The sequence below is a fragment of the Pelophylax lessonae genome (assembly GCF_965119305.1).
Source record: "Pelophylax lessonae genome assembly, chromosome: 3".
Lineage (NCBI taxonomy): Eukaryota > Metazoa > Chordata > Amphibia > Anura > Ranidae > Pelophylax > Pelophylax lessonae.
The window spans coordinates 435,206,434-435,233,566 of record NC_138770.1 but is presented as its reverse complement, the minus strand read 5'-3'; the positions used below and the strand labels follow the sequence as shown (position 1 = coordinate 435,233,566).

Sequence of the window (27,133 nt, the reverse complement as noted above, 5' to 3'; positions counted from 1 at the left end):
ATCACCTGTGCGATTTTGAATTTTTTAAAAAAAGAGCAACAATTTTGAAAAAAAAAAACAATATTTTTTACATTCTGATATACTGTATATCATTCCCGAAAAAAATGTATAAATCAAATTTTAACATTTTAGGCCAATTTGTTTTCTGCTACATATTTTTGGTAAAAAAAAAAAAATCACAATAAGCGTATTTTGATTGGTTTGCGCAAAAGTTATTGCGTTTACCAACTGCGGGAAAGATTTGTCATTTTTATTTATTTTTTACTAGTAATGGCGGCGATCTGCGATTTTATTTGCGGGACTGCGACATTGCGGCGGACAGATCAGACCCCTAACTGACATTTTTGACACTTTTGGGGGGACCAGTGACATTACTATAGTAATCAGTGCTATAAATATGCAGTTACTGTAATAATGACACTGGCAGGGAAGGGGTTAACACTGTTGGTGATCAAGGGGTTAAATGTATGCCTCATGCTTACTGACGTGTGTGTGGGGGGAGGGGATTGTGTGACACAGACCGCAGGTTCAGCTATGCTGAATCCTGTCACAGAGGAGATCCGGCCGCTTTGTTTACACAAGCGGGTGGATTTCATCACTCTGTCCCCGACGATCGAGAAGAGCGGCGGTGATCACCGCCTCTCCTCCCCTGGCCCGACTCCCGCTGTGTCCGAATACAGCGGAAGCGAGCCTCCGGCGTCCGCCGCTGAGAGGTGGCAGTATCCAGCGACGTAGGTCTACGTCGCTGGACCCAGGAGAGCCACTTTGCCACAGTAGTATCCATGTGAGCAGTAGGCAAATGGTTAACCTAAAATCCATCAGTTATTCCATTTTAAATGAATAAACCTGCCAGTCTTTCAATTGTGGTGTTAAAAAAAAAAAGTCTACAAATACATTTTGAGCCAGTGGGTTTCTACATTGTGTCTACCTATAGCTGGCAGCTAGTACTGATGACTTACAGTCTAGTGTGTTTACTAAGTGATTGTATGTTTTTGGGCCTTTTTGACTACCGGTATTTACAAACTGAAGTCTTCAGACTCAGGTTTGCGAGACTTTACTAATTAAGACCGAATAGCTAAAACTGTAAGTAGCGGTCACAAGTAAATAAGCAGCAAGTGACAGCTGTCTTGACCTTTACTTTTGGCCTTTGATTTTCTTCATATTTACACAGTTAGACCAATATGCCTTGGACTCATAACTAGTTTCATTCTGCATGGTCCCATTGTATTCCTGCACTTTATTTTGGTAAATCCAAACAAATTGCTGTATATACCTATTATGGTTGATAAACTGTATATACATTTTTGCAAAATGTAGGAATATAAACTACACAACATTAGAAAACACTCTTTATTTTTTTAACAAAAGGCAGTAAAAAATAAGTGCAGAAATGCTGCACCAAATGCTTTAAGGCAGCAAATTAGTACAAACAAAAACTCCCAACAATACAGTGTTCAATTTTGTACGCTCAGACAGAAGGCAGTAACTGTACAGAAGAAAATTGAATAAAACTGAGAATGAAAATCTCAGGTTAAACAAACAATATATATATATATATAAAATATGAACACATGAATGCAGTCTTCTCCCAAACCGAAGGTGCAATTTAAAAAAAATAATAAAAAGGTTCTCCCAGAAAATGTACAAAAAATTCTTGCGAAAAAATACAAAACTTTATCAAATGCTAGTGCATAATTAAGCGTGTATCAACATAGTGATATTTTTGTCCTTATTCCAATGATGCTTTCACAATGCCAGCATGTCTACATGCTACAAACTTAGCAGCAGGGATAAGGGGTTAAAAAAATGTATTCTTTGCATTACTTTTATAAAAAAAATTAAATTAGTGAATAAAAATAGAATTTGCTTTTAATAAAAAAAAATCATTACCAGTCAGTAGCCTTTTAAAGCAAGCTAATTTTTGTAAAAAAAAAAAAAATATATCGGCACTCATACAAATATATTTTTCTTACATATATCTGAAAAATAAAATACAGTTCTCAGCATTCACAGAATTTAAGTCACGTATATTTTGTGCTTGTGAACATTTGTGAATCTTGTAGTAATGCTTGCCACTGTTTTGTGTATCAAGGCATTTTGTCAACTGCAATTAGACAGTAAATGGTAGAGCTCCTGCTCTTAATGTGAAAACAAATATATATAAAAACAACAATACTGGTAATTAAGTTTACTTGTTCATTAAAAACTGTTTAGATTTTGCAAGTGTAATAAAATACAATGCAACGCCCAAATAATTTAGGCAGAATTGTCATTTTTGTGTATGGAAATGTACACCCTCCAAATAGTTTTATTGGTAGGATGAAAATCCAACAAAAAGCTCAGAGATTAGAACAAAATGCACTTTGTGCTTCTCCCAACTGTTGTACCACAACAAAGTGTCCCAATTAACAAAACTCCCAAAGTTTAATGTAGAGGAATTGTTCAACAGGATCCCAAATTATCTTTTAAGTGTTTCCAAAATGATAATGCTTGTTCAGATCCACCAGCCCATCACATGACCAGGGTGGATACCGTCTTCATGCATTTATGATACATTTCTGTATACAGCTTCTGCTCGTCTATCTTCCCACAAGACATTGCTTCCAATGTGTTTCCAAGTTGCTGTGGGGAAAAGAGATTACAATCATTTTAAAGCTATAGAAATATAAATTCATTTTTTTTATATCATGCTCACAATTGATCTTTTTTTTTTTTTTAACTAATATGTCCAGGACAGTTCTTAGTCATAAAATATAATAATTCTGCCTTAGTCAAATTCTTCAGAAAAACAAACATACGCCTTTAAATATTTACTTTTTTTTTTTTTTTTCCAGAGTTATGTACAGTCAATAAATACTGGTATTTGCATATCCAACTGAATATTACTACTACCTAATTTTCATATTATATATATATATATATATATATATATATATATATAATAGCACCTACACTTAAAACTAAACTTTTCATGACAGGTATATGTAGCCTGCCATTTCTGACCTTAAAATGTTAGTAGCTTGGTTGTTATGCTGCGCTTCCATACTTTAAGTCAGAACAAGTGTTCAGATCTGGAGAGTTGGAAGGTCCTATACTTATTCCAGGTTATAAATGAATGTTTATTTTACACTCTGGTAAAAGGCCTGTTTCTATGGGCTTAGAGCTTGTGTTGATGGGCATATGCATAGTGCATCCAGGTGCATTATGTTTGCATTTGAGATCAGTTTAAGGTGGTTCTGAGATCACTCGCTGTTCATTGACATTCATTTGATCTGCAGTTAACTGTCTTCTTCTGTATTCCCATTGACTAGTATATAGAGAGAAGCAGTTCTGAAACACGAAAAAGCCAGTTGACACGGGCCCTAAAATAGGTCTAAGGGCCCTTTCACACGGGCGCTCCGTATGTCCGCAAATCATCCCATTTTTTTTGCGGATGATTTACGGACATAATGTAAGTCAATTGCATTGCGGATGTCAGCGGAATACCATCCGCTGACATCCGATTTTCTTCCTTTCAGTTCTGTTCCGTTTTTTGGGAACGGAAAAGAACCCTATTTTTCCTCCGTTCAAAAAACGGAAAGGAAGGAAAATCGGATGTCAGCAGTGTCATCCGCTGACATCCGCAATCCCCATAGACTTACATTATGTCCGTATATTATCCGCAAACGGATGGGATGATATGCGGACATACGGAGCGGATGACACAAATGTCATCCGCTCCGTGAAAAAAAAAAAAAAAAGTCCCGCAGCGGAGCCAAACACCGGAGCGGCCGTGTGAAAGAGGCCTAAGGTGTTTTTTTTTTTATTTACTCATTTATTTTCTTTAAAGGCAAATGTGTAAATGGCCAATAAAAACTCAAAACGGGTATTTAGGATTTGGGTGGGTATCAGTGGGATAAATAATATGCCGACTTTTAACAAGTATTTGAAATTCAAGTGATAAGATTTACTTTTAGTAATATGTGGTTTAGCCCCTCCTCCAATGCAATAATGAAGGTGTCCCTCTCTCAAAGCTGAAATTGTTAATGATGTGATTGTTTTACATTATAACACAATATAATAGACCATAATGGATGGTTAATAGAGATGCTCCTGCAGTGAATATTAATGTATACAACATTCTGGGAAAGGTCTTTGTTCAAATAATATAAATAAGAGAATTTGACATATAGTATATCTCTGCGTGACTCGCATACTAATCTAAATGGTAATGCCTAGCCTGCATATACCTCACAATCATATCAGTGTTTGCATATGTTACCTAAACACCTAGATAAAACTTCTGAGAACTTCCCTGCATCTTGTTCACAAAGCCTTTCCCTAGTGATCCATTGTCCAAAAAAATATATATGTCAATATCCTCCTATGATGTGTTAAGTAAACATAGTGACTTTAAGAAAAAAAAAGAAAAAAAAGTGTGAAACCTGCACATTTTGCTTTTAATCATATCTGTGTTATAAGTCATGTAAACTGCTCTAAGCACTTTTCACTTTCTATTTCCCAAGGTGAATAAAGCATAGATCTGGGTAGCCATTGTGAGGTTCTTACAAAAGCAAACACTTATTTCACGGATGTGTCATAGTAATTTGAAAGAAACAGCTGCACAAATAAAATCAAGGTTTAAAGAGAAAGTAAAAGGCACAGTTGATTGCACGTGGCTGAATACCAGTATGCTACTGGATTTCTGTAGTATTTGAAAATTATATATTTTGCAGGTTTTTAATTCCTTAACTTTCTCTTAATAAATGTATCATTAATGCCTGGTACACACAATGAGATTATCGGATGATTAATCATCTTTTTTTTTCCATGCTTGTCTCATATCAAAAATCAAACCGGTTACTAAAGGTACAATAATTTTCGTATGACAGAATAAAAATTTGCAAGTGATGTAATATATTGTATTTTGGAGGACAACTGTACTGATTGAGCAAAAATTGTACGATCTGGTATTATACGAGCAAAATTTTAATGTTTGTCCCTTTGGAAAATATCGGATTAACTTTCGTGATTGGCTCTTAAAAACTGTGTACTGTCGGATTATAATATGATCACTTCAAAAGCGGTATTTTTCATACGATTCGTGTGGTCGTGTGTGCGGGCCTTAACAGCATGTAGTGACCAAAAACAACCAACAATTAAGGTTTGGGACACTTAATATGCAAGTTTCTTAAGTCACACAAATTTGTGAAGGATGTCTAGGTTGATAATCCAGAGCTTTCACCTTAAAAAACAAGCCAGCAATACCTACTTTTGCATTAATTTCCCGACAGAGTGCTTTTATTGAATGTGACCAGATCGAAGATCTTTTACAAATTGTGCAAAGCATGAGATGGACATTCAGGGGTTGATTTACTAAAATTGGAGAGTGCAAAATCTGGTGTAGCTGGTCATGGTAGCCAATCAGCTTCTAACCTCAGCATCTTCAATTAAGCTTTGGCAAAAAAAAACCAAAAAACGGAAGCCGATTGGTTTCTATGCCGAGCTGCACCAGATTTTGCACTCTCCAGTTTTAGTAAATCAACCCCGCAATGACATACCTGAGTCACAAATACTACTTGAAAAGTGCTACAGCTGAGCAGCTGAAAACATGACAAAGAAATTATCACTTCCTTGTAAATGCTATCTCTACCAGTGCCTTTAGTAACATAACAGCACATAGCAATATCTCTGAAACAACTCCAGATGTAAGACAAAAAACACTTGCCAATTATTTTTTCCTTGCAGGATTTCCAGTGGTACACATGTACTAATATATTTCAGGCTGTCAGTTTAGTGCCTGAGAGATTCCACAGTCTAATTGATTGTTTTATGAGCTGAATAAGTAGTTAGCACTGATATCCTTTTATAAATGCAGTTTGGCATTTTTTCAAATACATTTTTGCATCACCATACAGTATGTAAGCTATGTGACACAGACAGCTATATTCCATGAGCTAAATGAATAGGAAGCAGATCAATATACTGTAACATCACAACAGATAAAAAAATGAATAAAGGTTCACCATGGGAGCAATTATAGTAATAACAAATTACCTGTAATGGGCTTGAAAATCTATTTCTTTGAGCAGTAAATGACCTCAGTCTGTGATCCTCTTTCATCAAAAAAGAGCTGGTAAGAAGATTCTGTAAAAAAGTGCAAACGAGATTGTTTGGTTAACACTGCATGAGTTACAGTGATTTTATTTGAAGCACTTGTTAAAAAAAAAAAATAATAATGTGCAGGTTTTTGGGGGTCTCCATTTGCTACAGCTTTTATAAATAAGTCTTAATATCACTGATAGGTTTTACGTTTGTAAGGCATAACAAAGACTCCCCATACTGAACTCTTTGCAATGGCCACATCATCTTACTATATAGGAGACCACAAAATTAAAAAGCCAGGTGGTTATTCAACCCACCAAAGGCTACCAAAACTGATCTATAATTGGGTAGACCTACTTAAGGACATGTCTGTCTTCAAATGAATAAACAACTTATTATATCAAAGTATATAGAAAGCCAAAATGTATTTTAGTTTGGGATAGAGTAGATAAGGGTTAAAACTCCTTTTAAGTTTTTTTTTTAGACTATGTCCCCACTAGAATATTTTCCCTCTATTCCTTTTCCAGTGATAGTATCACTAAAAATGTTGAAATTCCCCTTCCAGACCAGGTGACAGTAGCCACCAGGAAAAATAGAGACAGTGGCTCTTCCAGTGAGGACACAGTCAGCAATAAAACCCTGGAAGGTGTTACAAGCTTCCTATATACTCTAGCCAAAAAAATAAAAAACTGCTTTAGATACACTTTAAGGAAGTGACTGCACATGCCCATTCCTGAGAAGGACATCAACTAGTCTGAGGCATTGCACGATTCCCCCATCAACACAGACAGTGCTGACAGGGGAATCCTTCCTGCCGAGTAACTGTCTGCTCCGGTTGGGGGCAGCCATCCCTACCGGGAGACGACAGTGATTGTCGCTAACAGCTTTAGCAGCTGCTAGCGATAATTGCAAGAGAATCCAGCAGGCTGGTTGTACCCACATTGACTGATGGTCAAGTTGGTACATTCAGTCTGCCCATTAACGGTTAGAATCTTGGCCGGTTCCAGCTGAACGGGCTTAGTTTCGAACCGTGTATTGCCTGCCTTAGGGACAGCGCATATACTGTAACTTTTTTGTTATCTTCTTTTGACAATGGACTTGTCTTCGAACAATGAAAATAAATTCTCATTTCATTTTCGGGGTATTTTCTGATTATCTTTTCACAGTGTGAAGCTGTGATTTGTCTTCAGTAACTATGAGGTAAACAAATTCCATTAAAGTGCTGACTTACTGGAGTATCTTCCAGAATATTGTGCTGCGTAAATAGCTGTGCCATGAGGTTATCAGATTCCCAGTAGACCATCTTATGAGTTGGAGACTCTACCTGAAAACAACAAATTATACCACTTATGTCAGAATAGCCGTGTTAAAATTAGAGCCAGAAAGCATAGGTTGACATAGTTGTTAACACTTCCAAGAATACCTGTCATTACATAAATATGTGGGCTGATATAGATTAGCAAGACAGTAAGGCAAGTAGCATTTTCTGAAGTAACCAGTTATTGCAGATTACAAATTTCTCTCAAGACAGGTTCCCTTTGACATAACTGCTTTGCCCAGTTTTCATAGCAAGTACTGTTTTAATGAAAATGACTTCAGGAAATTAAAAACTACAGCCTCAGCCTAAAGCTTTAGCAAACTTTAGCTCTTCAGTGGCAGTGATGTCACATGCAATGAAACTGAAAAAGGTACTGTTCAATGCTCAGAGCTAGCTTGTGAGGCTTCTAACACAGGTATTGCTTTGTGATAAGTTCAGTTTAAAATATTGCAGTATAATTGTGCAATCTCTTTTCAAGACAAACATATATTATTCTACATACTCTTATTAACGTTGATGAAAATTAAAATTTCCTATCAAAACGGAAGACGTCTTGAAATAAAACCAACATAACAGGCCCGATTTTCTAAAATATCTGAATCTATGCTGCACATAGTGAAGGAGCAGATTATCCTTTTCACTGTTGTACAGCAAAAATGTGATTCAGTTTCAAATGACTGTATATCACAATGATAAATAGCTCAAACAGTAATGCATTATTCCAGCTTAATTGCTTAGGCCAAACACATTAGAAATCATTAGAGATGGTGAAGTACACTTTATGGTTTTTGCAATCTTTTAGGATTTATATTCATAGTGAAGTATACAGTATATAATACATGGAAGCCTGCGTGAAGATCTACTTGCTTACCTCTTGCTTAATTTTTTTTAGAACAGGTTCCTCTGTTTCAGGGAAGTCAGCTACAATGCCAGACTCATCAGCCTCCTGTTTGATGACTTCCTGAAGGTCTTCTGCAAGGTGTGAGGGGGTGTGATGCTGAAAGAATGTAAGAGAAACTATTGTAAGCATTAAAGCACATCCCGTCTACTTTCTGTACCTGAGCAAACCAGCCCTTTTTATCAGCTTACCGAAAGTTTCAGTGGCCCATATTTGAACTCCTGAGCAGCTAACGCATTTTTGAAAGGAGTGGGTGTTCTTGGAGAGCTGTCCAAAATTGATCGTTTCATGGCTGGTGTCCTAAGGCTGTAAATGTCAAAAGGCAAATGTATATTAGCTATTTTTTACAGTTTAGAAAAATATAAAAAACTCTATATCAGTGCAGATAAAAAAAAAAAAAATACCCGACAACAAACCTGTTCCGATAGCTTTATAAAATGCTAACCACATGTGCTACCTCCAATTTTGTAGCAAAGTGACCTTTCTGAGCACTATTATTGATAATCAGTGTAGCGGATATGAAATGATTGATATCGAGCATACACAAAAACAGAAAAAAAAAAATCACCCAGAATTGCTTTAGTAAAATGTTAGATGAGTGAATGGTTACTACATAACACATATGGAGATTTGTTTACTAAAGCTGGAGAGTGCAAAATTGGGATCACTTCTGCATAGAAACCAATCAGCTTCCAGGTTTTATTGCCAAAGCTTAAGTGAACAAGCTGAGGTTAGAAGCTAATTGGCTATCATGCAGGCTGCACCAGATTCTGAGTGCACCAGTTTGAGTAAATCTACCCCACTATATATGATATTAAAAGTGGACCTATACTGAAATGTTACTTGGCTTTCGGTCATGTGACTGGCAAAACCTTTCACTAGAAACAGCTGAACACAATAATTTGAATGCTTTTGCCCACATAGTGCACAGTAGGGAAAAAACCTACACGTGATTTTCTTTCTGTAGTCGTGGTGTGTGGTCCCGGTGAAGTGGCGTGGTAATGGCGGTCTTGTGGGAAGAACACAATGGGGTGGAGCTTAGAGTTGGTTGCTCGATGTGCATCCCCTCATGTGCTGACACTGGATTCAAGAACTGCAAAGAGAAGTCACAGTGAATAAATTACTATATTGTTCAAAGTAATAGTATACAAAATACATTGCAAGTCTGAACACCTTGCCATAATACTAATAAGCACACTAAATAAAAGGATTGTAGAAGGAAACAGGTTATTCAGAAAAGTGTTATAGAACTCCATTACCAAAGTGCAAGAGCAAACAGACAGAAAGAACCAGCAAGCCTCCTCCAAAGTGCCAAATAAAAACACCAGTTAGGGTTACTGGTAAAATCATTTTAGAGCTCCATGTGTAAGAGTGAATTAATCATAAAGTGAAATTAATGGGTGTGAGAGGAATTAGTCATTGTTTCCAAACATTTAGTTTCTATACTGTTAATTCTTTGATGAGAAGTAGTCAGAATTTTGCAGAAGTCATCATCTACCTGAGAGGGAGAGAAAGGCAGGCTTTTGATAGGGGAGAGACCACTCTCTCCACCGGTTAGGCAACTGAGACGCCCTCTCTTTTTGCACAGGACGATCAACGGCGACTGGCTGCACTTTGAGCAATCTAGGGAACTGGGCGAGGTGGGAGAACCCATACAGAGCATGGTTTTGCCTATGTCTGTATCAGGTACAGCCCCGGGGCCGCACAGGCTGCCCATCTCCTCCGGAGGCTCGGAGTCTCGGCCTGAGGGAGAACTGCTGTTTGAGGAATCTGTGTTTTCACTGGTTTCAAAACTGCTGACTTCACTCCATGATGAAGAATCCTGAAACAATGTAGGAGGCACGCAACTTTAACATAATGTAAGGTGCCGCCTTAAATACTTCCACAAAAAATAAAAAGGTTACTACTTACACATTCATAGAGCAAATAAGAAATGATGCAAAAGTTGTGCTCACTCTTTCAATAGGTATATGTATACATTGCTGCAAAAGGGCTTATCGCACATTTTCTCAACCAGTTGTATGTGTATTCTAGGGGACAGCTACGTATCTTTTCCAGGCCATAAAACTGCATAACAAAGTTTAAAATTGTATCAAATCATAAAATATATGGTACTGGCTGGAAAAGATAAGCACAATTTCAGGGTAGAATAAAATGACATGCATCAATGTGTAGATTAAATAAATTGATCCATATCAGTAAGTATTTGGCTTTCATAAAGTGCTACATTGCTTAAAGTGAACATGTGAGGATTGAAATTTGCACACTACCATTACTGATTTGTTTAGAAAGGTGCAGGCTATGGAACTGTTGGCATGATCCTAGCTTCATTTATTTAGTTAGTCACTGACCTTGAATAAGCATGCACAAAGGGAGTTCAGACTTCACTAGCTGCATGCTTGATCTGGGTCAGCAACCCAGTATGTGGTTAAGACAGAATCAAGATGATTTTTTCCCAAACTACCACTTTAATTAAAAGCCAGCAATGGCTGATCCTAGATTTCAACGCTTTCAGGTTTTGGTTATGAATCTAAGCAACACTGCTCCATCACAATCATATTTTGGGGGTCTATAACTATTCACTTATTTAGATATTAACTAATGTTTCTTTTAACTGCAAAATGTACACATAGGAATGGTTGGAATGACCATCAAAGCAAAGTATTAATAGACAAACAACATGCAGCTTTAAGCTTGAAAAAGAAAAGGAAATAAAAATGAGAAACTGCGTTCCGCTTGGTAAGTATACAGTAAGATGCAGGCATACACTATATATATACCTGTACTGGCAAATAAGGACTCTCTCTCATAGTTGGCAACATAAGGTCTTAGATCTTACCCTCTGCATTATAATAATTTTATTTGCAGCTCCGCCGGAGCCCTACAAATGAATACTGACTTCTGGCGTACAGGGAGAGTAGGCAAGACACCAAGCAGATAGAGCATAGTGCCTGAGTGACCAATTGCCATGTGTCTGAACATACTAATGTTCAGAAAATTGGGATTTACATAGGAAATTGTGCAGGCTTCAGTGGCACTGTGAAAAAGGTTTTTGTAGCACAAAAGGAAGTAGTGTTTGCCTTTATTATCTATCTGCCAGGCAGCTTATTGCTTTTTGTTTTAGTATTAAGTACAGGTGCACTTTAAAGTGGTTCTAAACCCTTAAATATACCCAGTGAAGTGATTGGTCTCAGGTGCTACACAGAGATAAAGCAAATTATTCTGCAGCCCCCCTCTCATCTACATCCATTCAAAGTCAAGAATTTATGAAGCTAGTCTGAGCTGTCAGAAAACAGGGGACGGGGAGCTAAAATTACACTCAGCAGAGCTAAGTGATGAGAGCTCAGAGAGCTGATTGGAGAGAAGAGACACCCTATTTGCACAGACTAGTACACACTATAGAGAGATATGCTTTGTTCATATTTCATGTCTAAGGTTTACAATCACTTTAAGGTACAGCAAACTCTTCTGAATGTAAATCAGTAGGATTGCTTTCTGAACTAAGTTGCAACAGAACTTCAGACTTTACTAAATAGACTGTAGTGGAAACCATTAGGAATTAAAATTTAGCAGCACACAAAGAATAAATTAGTAGAAGATGAGCTCTACCCATAAATATGAATATTCACACTTGTAATGCTGTGTTTGCCACTTTCACTTTTTGAATTTGAACTTGATCTATGAAATGTCTGGATTACTTACAGGATCAATATACTGCAAAGTATCAGTGTATTCAGGCACATTCTTCATCTGTATTAACAGATTTACACCAAAACACCGAGCTGGTGAAGCACTTTCTTCAGGAAGGCACCCATGGTCCATCGGAGGAGAAGGTGTACAGTTATGGGGTTCTGCAAGGCAAGAGCCAGGAGCACTGTCACCATGGGGCCTAGAGTTGTCAGCGATTGTTGTGCTCTGCCACACGGGATATTCTTCTGCATGGTTCTGTGTTTTACAAAAAGAGATGAAAAAAAAAGGAGGAACTTAGAATGAAATTGCTCAAGGTGTCTCACACACAGCTATGGGCCAGATAAAAGCTGTTGCATCATCTAAAGTACTTGCACTTCTGAAACAGTTGTCAAGATGTTTCCTTTCATCAATGTAGTAGCCAGCTTGAAATACACTGCTATGTGTTGTGTCATCATGCAATGACTATTTCATACTACAGAGCTACACATGCAGCAAAGTCACAGTACATGTTTAATAAAACTGTTAAAAAGCTAAAACTCCTTAATCAGTTGAAGTGTTCTATTTGAACCAAAAACTTGGTTCTGATACTGTTCTCAAAGGCTACATCTGCTTTAATATAGGATATTTAACATTTATACTATGATATGACTTGCATTAACAACTTATAAAAGTGTATATATATATGCAACTAAATGCTTTAAAAAAGGTAAGACTAAACTACCCTATGCTGTATATTGTATTAGCCCTTAATGGTACAATTTTAATGTGTCTATTAGTGCATATGACTACATTTGAATATGTGTAAGATCTAATCTTTGTTATAAGGACACATTAGCAAAGGCATGTGATTGCTATTCCAAACATAATTTATCTGGACTTTGGATAGCTTGCAGAACCCAGGATGAGTGAGACCGAGCTTACTGGTATTGCATGATGTCCCTTTAGTTCATTTTCGGTTGACATAAGTAGTAACTCTAACTCTTTTATTCTCTTTTCTTTTTCTGGATCTTCATCATTATAGGGTCTCTAAAAATACACAAAATAAGAAAAAAAAAGACAAACCAAAAAAATCAATTATTGGTAGGCTTTAGTCAGATGTCAGAAAGCTAAAAAAAGGAAAAAATTGTAAACTGCCTGCAATAAATTGGGCTGTTTCTAGCCAACTAGTTGGTGTTTTTCAGCACTTCACGCAATCATTTGCACTTTTTACTGAACAATATTCTCCGTATTGTCAGAAAGTGTCCCAGCGAATGAGCCCCAAAGCCTTTCCTTTCTCAGCACGTGCCCTTCTGTTACTGTTAGTCGAGAACTGTAGTAGCAGCTCTGCAACAACTTATTCAAAGATAGAGGTTGCCTCCCTGGTAACACTCTCAGTGTGTTACATGGTTGTCAGCCTAAGTTAATACAGGCAAAAATACTTTATTTTTGATCACTGAGAAGCTGGATTGTTTATGCTTTGTTCTCAGCAAGTTCCATCATAAAGTAATCTTTACCCAAACTTAAAGCCTGTGATAACAATAGCACACAATAGAAAATACTCCACTATTCTTGCTTAGTCATAACTTCCCCTTTCCCTGGCTTTTCCTTTTGCTATATGAGTGTTTTAACAGTGACCACAAATTAGCTCCTGGGTGGAAGCTCTAAGACTAGTATAAAGAACAAGCTCGTGTGCATCAACTTAAGCAAAATGTGCAAATATGATATTCACATGAATTGGTGATCTGGGTATAAACTAGGAAATTACATACATAAATTCTCAGAACATTTGAATGTAGTTGAAGACCTAATCTGCTATTAACATTCAATGAATGGACTTTACTGAGTGAAAACCACATTCGGTTAGATATTCATACATTCGAGAAAATGTTTTCAATTTTGCTCCTTTGAATGTTCTCGTCATTGCGGTCGAAAAATTAATGCTGATTTGACCCAACTATAGATTAGAAAAAAAACAAACTAATGTTCTCACAACTAAAAGTGTCAAATTAAATTCTACTAGTGTATACCCAGTTTTACACATAGATAACTAACAGATCAATATCCTACAATGTACTGAAGGAGAAAAGACAACATAGCTAATAAATGTCATCCATAAATACTCATTTTTAATAAATGACTTGCAGGAAAAAGTACCTGGACAACAGCAGTTGCTGGTTGAGGGACGTTGACTATATTTACATGAAGTGCTACAGGATAAGGTGCCTGTGAATAGAGAGTTGAGACAATAAAGCATACCATTTCATACAACAGTTCTCAAATGCACTCTACTGTCAGTGTTAATATGTATCACTTGTATGGTCTCCATCATTTGCAAGTATAAGTTGAATCCTACTATTCTATTTTTTCAAACTACAAGTGAAAGCATTGGGATAGATTGTACACAGTAACCATTGTTACTACACAATAGGTGTGGTTCCACTACCAGGTAAGTAAAAAAAAAAAAAAAAAAAAACTCCCCCTATATCATAAATAAAAGTTTTGCATAAATGTTTGCATTAGTCCTCCACATATTCAAACTAGGAGGGATTTGCCCTCTGTCTCTTGAAAAAGCCTTTATGATTATGATGAAGCACTGCTGCCACCAAAACCAATAATTTGACCTACATTTGCATCTCCGGTCTTAAAATTTCTAATTTTTTGGCTTGCTTATAAATATCCTATGTTCATGCTACCTAAAAGTTACTATTTCAGAAACATACAAGCAGTAGCTTTTTGGAAAATAGAAAATGTGCCACATTTTAATTAGGCATGTAGAATATAATTGCTTTGAATGTCATTATGCCCGCATGTACATTTGTGCGGGTGCGTGTGCTCCATGTGGTCATTATGATTTGTGTTAAATGGCATCCAACACAAATACACAAACAAAAACAATGCTCCTTACCCCCAAGCACACAATACATTGTCTTGCACACATGCTTTGTCTTGTATTGTGCTGGAAAAAAATCCAAGTCCGGTGAGTATTTTGGTTTGTGAACACATATTGAAAGCCAATGGAAAACGACCAGGCAGTTTAAAAGGCCCCAAAAGAAAGAATGTAATATGCTAGTCTTATTTTGAAAATGGGGGTGAGTAAAACTTGTGTTCACATCTCCTTTCCAATCATGATAGAAGAATAGGATTTTTTTTTTTTTTGTATTAGTTTTAAATAAACCTAATTTTATAAGATGGAATTGGAAAATGGATGCAAAAAATTCTTGTATATAATATACAAAGCTCTTCAATAATATACCTCTGTAAAACAACCTGTAGTACAATACTAATCAGCAAAAAATGTAATGTAATATTATCCAAGGATGTAGGTTTTTGCACACGTTGCTTACATTTGGTGGCTCAGGCAGATGGTAATAGAAACTTGGGACTTGGCTGTTTTGAGCAAGCTGTGAAGAAGGTGCAGTGTGAGTTGTGAAGCTCATTAAGGGGTTTTTTGTAAAGTTTGTGGCTACAGAATGCTGGTTGGTTTTGGATGATTCCTGCAGATAACCTTCCTGTTCGACCTTGCGTCGCATTGTAGAATTCCAGTGGTTCTTGATAGCATTATCCGTCCTGCCAAATATAAAATTTAAAATGTTACTGGAATAGAACTGATAATGTTATAAAAGTACTTTTATAACAAAGTTACTTCATGGAGTATGGTCAAAATGAGGACTTAAAAATAACTCCATGTGTTAAAGATCTCTAAACAGGGTGAGGTAACTGTAAGTCAATGCATTACGCTTAGCTCTGTTCATGTATTACATAGATTTTTAAGTCTAAAATTCAGAAGCTGGTACACACCTGCTCCTAGAGAATTACCCTACAGGCCTTTGGAAATAGTTTTCAGCCCCATTGTTGGCAACGTCCATATGTGGCTACTGCCCAAAACTATAGAGTGCAGACATCAAAAGCACATGGCTCCCACATATCAGGTCATTGTAAACACTCAAGGGGAATTCACACTATATGCAGTTACATACGTTTTACCACATAGTAAAATGTCTGTCAATGCATGGACTCACAGGAAACTATTTCTTCCTATGTATCCCATTTACACCGCAATGCAGCCTAGCGCTGCAGTAAAATGCAGACATGCTGTGTTTTATCGCAGCACACAGGGCCCAATTGCAGTGAATGAAGTGCATGTTTTTTTACAATTCAAATAAAGCTCGTAAAAAAAAAAAAAAGGGGGCCATGTGATGCAGTGAATCGTGTAACACACTTTCACCTAGTTCAGCCGGAAACACGGAGCAGTCAGGGTGGTGAATTACTCCTGCCACTCTGTGTTACAGTGTGAATTGGCTCTAAATGTATAACACAGACAAAAATGTAACATACGGCTGATTATCAATGCTTAGATCTGGTTGCTGCATTAGTTTTCATTTTTCAGCCAAAGAACAGTTTCAGAAAGTGCAGAAAAAGTGGAAGAGTAAATGTGGCCACCCAGTGACAAGGAGTGTATTATTTGCCAGATCACTAGGAAAAAAATCTTGAAAATATAAACTGAAGCAGCCATCACATTTAAAGCTAAAATATATTTTTTTGTTTTTGGGTTTAGATGTATTTAAAAATTACAATAATTGCCATCAAGTGAGCTGAAAACTTGGAGTGGCTCTTTAGCAAACTAACATACAGTTCCAAGCCATACAAGACATTTTCCCTTTTAATTAAAGCATGCTGTGCTGCCTAAGTGAATGTTTTTAAGTAATAAGCCATTTTACTGGGTTTCAGTGGATTAGGCTTACAACAATAAAAATGTATTAAACAGTAAATGAAAGACCTGGAAACAAATTTTGTATGCCTATAAAAAAAAGCATGAGTAAAAAACAAGGAAAAACAGCCAGCAATACTATTTGAATCCACAGTTAATCAGAACAATGTTTATGGTGATGCCTGTTCTATTACCTCCCAGGAAGAAGCTTGGCAATTTCTGCCCATCTATTTCCAAGACGTTTGTGTGCTTCGTATATTATTCTGTCCTCTTGCTCTGTCCAGGAGGTCTTCTTCACTTCTGGATTCAGATGATTGTGCCATCTCTCTCTACATTGCTTACCGATTCTCCCTTTTAAGTGCTTGGCAATGATAGACCAGCGTTTGGGGCCATATTTCTGTACTAGTTCAATCACCTTAAGAAATGTAATAAATGGTAACACGTAAATAACAAACCAAAAACATGACATGTATAGCAGTGATCAAAATAGGAGTAGTAAATTTATATGCTTTATTTTTTGGTTCATACAAACTCTTTTCCTAAAAACCTTTAATTACATTTAAAGAGCATTTTCAGGCAAGAAAAGAAACCAATCACTGTGCCAAATAATTCTATCCAGCAAGCCTTAGAACTATGCTAAAGTCTGCAAGTCCACCAAGTTTACTTTAAACTGGTCTTTCTTTAAGCAACTACATCTAAAATTCAGGGAGAAACTCTGAATTTTCCCAGGAGCACTGGGAGTTTACTTCTAGAAAAATGTGCTGTGTAACCCTCTCTCTCTGTAATTTTGTTTTACATCTGCAAGAAACCTTCAGTGCCTGTGTTTGGGTAAAGTTCTCCTGCTTGCAAAACCGTGCTCCTCAGACCACCACATTATGAACAGAAAGGAATAGGATGGACTGGTATACTACAGCATTGGCTGGATGAAACACTACTGTACTAAGGAGGCAGGCTGTGCTCCGTGTATGCATATCAAGGTTCAATTTTATTACATTTTGACTAATGTATAACTATAAAGGCCAGGTTAAAAAAATGTATGAGAAGAGAAAAGAAATGCTCCTGCGCTTGAGGGGTTGTTCATGCGTCTTGGATTGCTGGACACGACCTTGGCTGGAATTGTCGTCGTCCTGATGTGCTGCCATTCATAAATGGTTGGGGAAACCACAAGTGAAGTAAAAAGAAAAAATATAGAGGGCGCACCACCTAGCGCATTACCTTAAAAACTGTTTATTGTTAAAAATATATATATACATCATACTCACAAAAATGAATGGAACATAGAGTTCTGAGAAAGGGGGTACGTCCCTGAAACGCGTAAGCGGCAGTTAGAAGTTCCACATCACTATAAGGTCTGTACCTCCATATCCAGTGGACCTCCTTGGTGGACTCACTATCTCTATTTTGTGCCTATGTTCCATTCATTTTTGTGAGTATCATGTATATATATTTTTAACAATAAACAGTTTTTAAGGCAATGCGCTAGGTGGTGCGCCCTCTGTATTTTTTCTTTTTAGCTTAAAAAAAATGTATATCGTTTTGAAAAAATAAGGGAGAGTTAGAATGTTTACTTTTTTTTTTTTGTTATCTGTGGCCCCACTGGGGAGTTTGTTCTAATTGTCCTCATGTGTGGTCTTACTGGACAAAATAGTTTGGAAATCTCCCAAATGGGAACTATGGGGTTGATTTACTAAAACTGGAGAGTGCAAAATCTGGTGCAGCTCTGCATAGAAACCAATCAGCTTCCAGGTTTTATTGTCAAAGTTTAATTGAACAAGCTGACGTTAGAAGCCATTTGGTTTCAATGCACAGTTGCACCAGATTTTGCACTCTCCAGTTTTAGTAAATCAACCCCGCTGGCAGCAATGAATACCTGAGAAAGGTTCTAGCACTTCCCAACTTTAATCAAAACTAAGGGAAATGTTTTGGCTATACTTAGGCTTTCTTTCAACACACAGAACAAAATCACTGTATAATCAGTGAACAGAAAGTTTGTAGATGGCTTACCCGCTGGTCTTCTTCTTTGGTCCATGGTCCCTTAATAAGTTCAGGGTTTAAAACTTTCTGCCATCGATGCTGGCACTGAACATCTGTTCGATTCTTTGGTGATAGAAATAAACAGAGATCAGAGTTATTGCATTGTTATACTGAGAATTTGTACTTGTTTTTTAGTGCCTTAATGAAGCATGTACTGTATATTAATCAGTCTTCCTTGTAGACTTACCAGAAGGAAGCTAGCAATAACCTTCCAATCTTCTGTACCATTCTGTTCTACTAATTTCTTCAGCTTCTCATCCTGTAACAATGTAAAAAAGTTAGCGTCAATTATTATCCCACTATTATAGCTCAATATTTTTGGTCAGGTAATCAGAAATTTTGCAGTGTCTGGGCTCCTCCCCATATCTGGTCTAAATTATTAATTGTTCTAACAGATTTGAGACATTTCACGTTAACTTATATGTAAAGCTATTCAATACCTTGATGCAGTGGTCTTCAAACTGGGGCCCTTTGCTTGCCTTTATCCAGCCCTTAGGGCACTATTCCTCCCACTGATATGAGACACTATTCTGCCAACTGACACCAACAAGAGGGCACCATTTCTCCCATTGACGCCAACAATGGGGCACTATTCCTCCCAATGACACAAACCTAATATCACCTAATATCAAATGTGAGGTTTACTCCCACTGATGCCAATAAAAATTTCCGCTCCCGCTGGCCACATTCCAACCCCCCCCCCCCCAAAGTCTAAAATGCAAAAAAAAGGTCCTTTGTTTAGAAAGTTTGGAGACCCCTGCCCTAATGCATATTGTGCAAGCCAATAAAGGCACTGCATAATATCTGAATGTATGATAACTGGTATAAACAAAGACTGCTCTTCAGTTTTGTATAATTAAACATGACATTACATCAGTAAGCAAACACCTCAAAAGACTAGCTGCCAGTTAACTTAAAAATAATAACAGGTCACTCCCTGTCACTCGCTAAGCAACCACTCTATAACAAACCTGGAACTTGGATGCCTAAGTCAATGAGTTTAGAGTCCCTGAAGGAATTATGGTATATAAAACAAATCCCAGAGCAAACAATAAATCTATACCAGTGATCATCAACCATATAGCAACAAGTTACCTCCTCACGTGTCCATCGTGTTTTTCCCAAGTGACGTTTTCCTTTGGAAAGCATGCCATCATAATCGTGTTCATACATTTCTATGTCGTCATCATCTTCCTCTGAGCTGTATAAGCTGCAGGCAGACACAAGCATCACATCAGAAAGTCATATTTTATCTTCATTCACCATCCCCCTGTTACAAAATCACTTTAAAAAAAGGAAGAGTTTCACCTGAAAATCTTGCACAACAAGATTTTGCACGCTACTTTGCTGGTCTGATACTGTGAACAGGTTCTACTGTTTTTGGTATCCACAGATACAAGAGAAAGGTCCTGGCAGACTGCTCAGTGCTCTACATGTTCAGACCTGCTTCTGCTGTCAGATGAGTGGCAAATTGCACATTTGGCAACCTTTCCACCAATAAAGTCAAAATAAGCCTGAATGTCTAAGGATAGTAAAAAGAGCCTGATATTGTATGTCATTTACACAGGCAGGCCTGAGATTCTTTATCTGCTTTATGAAATACTCCAGCATTTGTGACTCTTTGGAGACAACCCAAACTTTTGTCTTCGCCTTCTTCTGAGTGAAGGAAGGAGCTTACAATCTGACCTTTATGCCGGATTTATCTATACTTAGGACAATAGTTTATACTTACTATATAATATACTATACTATATATATATATATATATATATATAAAATATTATAATACCTATTTCAGGAAAAATGCAAAACTTGAAGAAAGACTGCAAATTTAAGGTAGCAGAAAATGTTTCAGTCACGTTCAAACCACAGAAACAATTGGACCCACCATTCCATTTCCAAATATATGTCACAATGTTGCCATTTATTTAGTGTTAAAGTGGTTGTAAACCCTTACAAATACCCAATGAAGGGACAATCCTCAGGTGATACACAGAAATGAAACAAAGCCTCCTATATAGGTTGTACCAGTTTATCTGCAGTCTTCCCTTCTCTACACCTGTTTAAGGTGCAGAATTGATAAAGCTTGTCTGAGAGTTCCGAAAAAAAGGGGACGGAGAGTTGAAGTTACACTCTGCAGAGCTCAGTGAGGAGAGCTCTGACAGCTGATTGGAGGAAAGAGACACACCTCCCCTTCACACTACACACAGGAACAGAGCTGAGGCTGTCAATAAGCTAGAGTTCCCTCCATGTCACCATTTTTCTCTTGGTGTCAGGAAAACTTGTCAGAAGTGATCCACACTGATAGAGGAAGGAAGCAGCAGACAGAAATGACACTTAAAGGGCTGTACACATGGGCTGAATATTGGCCAGCATCAGCAGTTCAATAGAAACCGGCCAACATTCGGCCCATGTGTACAGCAGCCAGTCTGCCGAATGTCATCCATTGGCACTCTCAGCCAATGGCTAAACGCGCCGACAGGAATGTTCTGGCGGGGGCATCCCCCTGTCAGAACACAATAGCTCAGTGGGGGAGATCACTGTACTAATATAGCATGAGTAGTACAGCGACTCCCCCCGAGCTCTTCAGTTTTTTTTTCCATTCGGCTTGCTGGGTTGAATGAAAAGAAACTAATAGTGAGTACTAGGCTTTAGTGCTTTTAACTTAGACAAGTACACACTACAGAGGGATACGCTTTGTTCATATTTCATGTCTAAGTTTGCAACCGCTTTAAGTTGTGTATGAGTAATAAACACTCCCACGAATACACAAATCTCTCACATCCATAACTGCAATAGGACTTGCTGGAGCTACTGAAAGGCATCACAATTTATGAGAAAAGCTTTCAAACAGCTCATTTTTGCACTGCTTTAGTAAAAAAAAAAGGCTAAGGGTCAATTCACACTAGCGCGACTTGTCAGGCGACCAAGTCGCCTGACAAGTCGCGGTGGGTCGCCTGCCATTGATTAGCACAGGACCCGTTCTAATAGGAGCGACACAAGTCGCTCCGACTTAGAAAAAGGGTCCTGTACTACTTTGAGGCGACCTGCATTGACTTCAATTATATGAAGTCCGTGCAAGTCACGCCGAGCTCGCGGTGCACACAGGTCGCCCCACCAAGTCGTGTCGCCCCTGTCTGAATGGGCTCTTAAAGTGTTATACAGTATCAGCATAACCCTTCAATGGCCAGATCAAATGTTTAAGAGATACATTAAAGTGACTCATGACACTAAAGAGAGCTCCCTTTCGGAATATGTATTTGGCTAAAAGCCACTGCTATCACGTTGTTTTGTAAACAAACACAATTGCCAACACACCCACACTTCATGGGCCAGAAGACAAAAGCAGTGTTTACCTGAGTGCTGCAAAGCTGAAAGTCAAAAAGAAGTCAGTTTTCCCTTTGCAGTGATGTCTTTTTTTAATCTTGCTTGTTCTACTTGAGACCCCGTCCAAAATAGCACAGGCTGTTTTAGAATTACTAGGTCAGCCTAATTTATGACTAAGGGGTTTCCCCGTTAGCAAAATCTAAGTGAAAGGAAAAAGGTTGGGGTTCTCATACAATTGCAAGCCGCCTGTCAGAAAAACTAAAACATAAAAAGTAGCGCCTAAGAACAACTAAATATTCTGGCTGCATGCGTTCTGTACTTGGCTCCTGATACACGTTTCATTAATAAAGGAGGGCATGTCTCCTGACAGGAAACTACCGCTAATTCAAGTCTTTCAGATACCCTTCTTCTTGGTTAAAAATGCAGTGTTAGAACAGATGTCTCTCTATGGAAAGAGATGATGTCAAATGAAACTACTCTGTGAAAGAGAGATCATCTGTATGATAGTGCAAGTATCTACAGAATTTACAAGCAAAAAAGATACAAGCCAAAGACAGCTTGAAGGCAGATATATGTTCTTTGTTTTAGCACAATTCATACAGTACTGCCAATGAAAGAGCGGGTTAAATATTTGGTTTCATCAGGCTGTGGTTAGTGGAAGGTAAGCAGTAAGTTATACGTTTGGAAGGAACTCAGTTATGCAATGGTCTAGGAGGTGAAAGGGAAGATAGGTGGCCACATGGGTGGGGGATGTTTTACCGCTTTTACAAATAGGCCAAGACAACAGTCCACCACTCTAAGCAATGAACTGTAAACTTAACCACGCATTGGAAACTAGAATCTAATAGGAGTCCGCCACTCTAATGTATGAGTATATAACCATAAATTTAATATTCTCACATTGTAAACTAGAATCTAATATCTGAGTCCACCATGCCAATATATAGGCAATTAACCCCAGCTATGTTAAATGATGTCAAAGGATTCACTAATCTAAAGACATGCTAGTAGGGTAATTGGCTCCTGTCTAAATTGGCCCTAGTATGTATGTATGAATGTGAGTTAGGGACCTTAGATTGTAAGCTCCCTGAGGGCAGGGACTGATGTTGCATGATGGAATGATGCCTTGTAAAAAATGGACAGCAGTATAAAAGTACCAATAATAATAATAATAATCATAAAAAATGTCATGACTTGCACTTCCTATTCACAGAAAAATAGTAAATGTAAACATATCTGACTTCACTGTGCCAATTTATAGTTAACTAACACCCCTGCTATGTTAGATGATGTCCAATGTATTTACTAATTTATATGGATTGGCTTGCAGTGTTCACATTCACAGATAAAAAGCAAATGCATTGACCCAGCAATCACATATTGGTAAGCTAGGATCTCATATCTGAGTCCTGTAGATACCATCAATAATCAAGCAGCAGAGCAAGTTTTAGTGCACATACAAAAGACAGAAGGAGCAAGTTCAAGTCCACAAGGACTCCATCTCCACCAGGGGCACAGGGCACACCGCTCTTTTTCAAGACCAATTAAACTAAAATTGAATTGCCCATAAAGCAACCCATTAACTCTCCTATCAGCATACAAATACATGCATGCAGTAGACAGATAACTGATATTCCCCTTTCCAGCAATAGAGCAACCACACTAGGAGCCAAAATTAAAGCACACATACATGCGAGATACTACAGGGTGAAAAAGCATGCACCACCCTGCAAAAATGACACAACCATATACAGTGACTATGGCTTTGAATCAGCTTTCTCTACAGGTCAAACAATGAGAAAAGCTATGTCAGAAAACAAATCATCTTCCCCTCCTGCAGAGAACGGGCCAAGCCAACAATGACACGTTACAGCAGTGCAGCCACTACACTGGCACATGCTCATAGAATGCAAAGCACCATCTACAGCAATTCATTTCCAGTTCAATGGGCCAGATATGACATCAGATGTTCTGTATTCATTGTGTTTAGTATTGATAAGCCTTCCAGATCAAAGACTAATCAATATTGAAATACCCACCTCTGCACTATACACATATCTCCAAGAACAATGCACAATCTACAGCAATTATGTTCTATTTGAAAGCCCAGATGTCACATTATATGCTTTATATTTCATGCTTAGTATTGGTAAACTTCTAGATCAAATACAAATCAATACTTCAAGTTCAATACTCACTATACCCCACCACTGTACTGCACACACAATACACAACCTAAAGTAATCCATTCTCTGTTTTATAGCCCAGATGTGGACATGAGATGCTCCACATTCTGTATATATTATAGATATACTGTCTAGATTGAAGAATGATCAATACTGCAACTTTACTATAACCACGGAACAGTGCACACATTTAAAGCAGGCCATTTTCAATTCAATGGCTCATATATGACATTTGATACTTTACATTCACAGAGTATTATTGACAAGCCTTCTAGATCGAAGGTTTATCAATACTACTGTTCCTTTACCCCACCTCTGCACTATGTACACATGTCTAGCAACAAAGCACCATCTACAGCAAGTCATTTTCAGTTCAATTACTCAGATCTGACATTGGAAAGCTCTACATTCAGTGCCTAGTATTGATGAACCCTTTGCATGGAAAGTTGATCAACACTCCAATCCATATATATCTATATGTATAGCCTTTACCTCTGTACTATACACAAATGTATAGCAACAATGCACAATCTACAGCAACTCATTTGTAGATCAGACTGTGGATTCATTATATATTAATCGATATACCTTCATGATCAAAGACTAATCACTACTGTAATCCTTCCTATACCCCACCTCTGCACTATGGACACATCTCCAGGTACAACACACAACCTACAGCAATTCATTTTCAGTGAAATGGCCGGATCAGACATTGGACACTCTACATTAATTGTAAATGATCAATATATCTTTATGATCAAAAACTACTCAATACTGTAATCCTTTTTTATAGCCACCTCTGCACTGTACACATGCTTAGCAACAATACACAATCTACATCAATTCATTTTCAGTTTAATGGCCCAGATCTGACCTTGGATGCTCTACATCCAATGCATATTATTGATATACCTTCATGATCAAAGACTAATCAATACTGTATTACTTCCTATACCACACCTCTACACTGTACACATGTTTAGCATCAATATACAATCTAAATAAATTAATTTTCAGTTCTACAGCCCAGAAAATCTGACTTTGGATGCTCTACATTCAATGCATATTATTGATATACCTTCATGATCAAAGACTAATCAATACTGTATTACTTTCTATACCCCACCTCTGCACTGTACACTTGTTTAGCAACAATGTACAATCAAAGTAAATTCAATTTTCAGTTCTATGGCCCAGATCTGACTTTGGATGCTCTACATTCAATGCATATTATTGATATACCATTGTGATCAAAGACTAATCAATACTGTATTACTTCCTATACCACACATCTGCACTGTAAACCTGTTTAGCGCTAATGTACAATCTACATGAATTCAAATTTCAGTTCTATGGCCAAAATGTGACTTTGGATGCTCTACATCCAATGCATATTATTGATATACATTCATGATCAAAGACTAATCAATACTGTATTACTTCCTATACCACGCCTCTGCACTGTAAACCTGTTTAGCAACAATGTACAATCTACATAAATTCAATTTTCAGTTCTATGGCCCAGATCTGACTTTGGATGCTCTACATTCAATGCATATTATTGATATACCTTCATGATCAAAGACTAATCAATACTGCAATTCTTCCTATACCCCACTTCTGTCTTATACACACATTTCCAGGTACAATGCACCATCTACAGCAAATTCACTTTGAGTATAATGGGTCAGATCTGTTATTGGAAGCTGAACATTCAGTGTAGATGGAAGGTTTATCAATACTGCCATCTATATATATATATATATATATATATATATATATATATATCTCCCCCACCTCTGCACTATACACAGATCTCTATGCATAAGAACATGGACAGGAGACTGTCTCTATGCATAAGAACATGGACAGGAGACTGTCTCTATGTGATCAGCTAAGGTGCAGAAGCTTCTAATGACAGAAGACTGGAGGCAAGCAGCGCTGCAGCAGCTGGAATGCTGAGCCCCGGCTTTCCCCAATGGAAGTGTATCGTACTACTATGCTGATGATGATGCTGAGGAGTGGGATGCCGGTCATGTAGTGAGGAAAGTCCCTTGTAGGACAGCGCTGAGTGCTGCAGCCACGTGCGGTGTGCTGAGAGAAGAAGGAAGGAGCTCCTCATCCACCTGTTACTACATAGCAATGGATGACACACTGTGTGGGGGGGCAGACAGCAGGTGCCCGTCCTCCTCTTCTGTATTCTGCACATGTGTCTCTCTGTGTGCCCGGTACAGTGTAATAAGAAGAAGAAGGTCCAAGCAGGTGGCAGGCTACAGAAGGTGGCAGCAGGCTCTATGTATGACTTCTCATTACCTGTTCCTGAGTCTCCTGGCCATCCTGAGGTGAAGGTCAGGGGAGGGTGAGGTGAGTGTGTGTTCCTTGCTCAGAGGAGTACAGTGCACTGAGAGTGCGGGGCTTGGAGAAAAAAGGAGGAGAGCCCATTCCGGGGGAGGGGGAGGAGTCTGAGGAGGGGACAGGTTCACTTCAAGGACTGTAAACACAGATTTCCCCCTAAAACAAAAGCACATTGGGCACGCCCCCCTCCCGCCAAATCTGCCGCGCTGCGCACGCGCTCTTCCGCCGCCTGAGCAGTGCCGGGAGGGTGCAGGCAGCGGCAAAGGACAGGCGCCCTTTCAGACACAATCCCCGCTCTGGGTGGGAGGTGCGGAGAGTAAATAAGGATGTCAGTGGCCGGCAGCACGGAAAGCATTGTCACTGGGGTGTGTGTGTGTGGAAGATGTGTGCACACAGGTGTGACACCACAATACAAGAGGAGGAGGGGGCTGACACTTTTCTAGAAATCACCTCAAAACTAACTTTTATTTTTACCTCATAAAGTACTTTTGCTATATTCTAGCGCATGTCCCAATAAGAGCTGAACTCCAGCTAGGAATGTAATTGCAGAG

General features: G+C 38.1%; 1 protein-coding gene across 4 annotated transcripts; it reads right to left on the bottom strand.

The window, feature by feature from the left end:
* Window positions 1-1,538: 1,538 nt before the first annotated feature.
* Window positions 1,539-26,668, bottom strand: MYB (MYB proto-oncogene, transcription factor). Of its 4 annotated transcripts, none has more exons than XM_082248837.1 (16): window positions 24,861-24,923; window positions 19,807-19,921; window positions 18,899-18,970; window positions 18,682-18,774; window positions 16,872-17,092; window positions 15,314-15,536; window positions 14,124-14,192; window positions 12,912-13,016; window positions 12,003-12,245; window positions 9,799-10,122; window positions 9,248-9,393; window positions 8,492-8,606; window positions 8,274-8,399; window positions 7,316-7,408; window positions 6,037-6,126; window positions 1,539-2,622 (listed from the first exon to the last, which is right to left on the bottom strand). In XM_082248837.1, exons 1-16 carry the CDS (start codon window positions 24,911-24,913, stop codon window positions 2,512-2,514), a joined length of 2,199 nt encoding a protein of 732 aa, XP_082104963.1. In that variant the 5' UTR covers window positions 24,914-24,923; the 3' UTR covers window positions 1,539-2,511. The 4 variants fall into 4 exon arrangements, with proteins under 4 accessions (XP_082104963.1, XP_082104964.1, XP_082104965.1 ...); XM_082248838.1 differs by lacking the exon at window positions 24,861-24,923 and adding an exon at window positions 26,541-26,668 and having other exon boundaries at window positions 1,540-2,622; XM_082248839.1 differs by lacking the exon at window positions 9,799-10,122 and having other exon boundaries at window positions 1,542-2,622.
* Between the last annotated feature and the right edge of the window lie 465 nt (window positions 26,669-27,133).

Excerpts from the sequence above, each read along its gene's own strand:
- MYB (XM_082248837.1), bottom strand. The coding sequence starts at position 24,913 with ATGAATTGCTGTAGGTTGTGTGTTGTACCTGGAGATGTGTCCATAGTG. Across the intron at positions 15,537-16,871 it reads GCCAAGCTTCTTCCTGGGAG|GACGGATAATGCTATCAAGA; the intron begins GTAATAGAACAG and ends TATATTTGGCAG. Across the intron at positions 8,607-9,247 it reads CTACAGAAAGAAAATCACGT|CCTTAGGACACCAGCCATGA; the intron begins GTAGGTTTTTTC and ends TGACATTTACAG.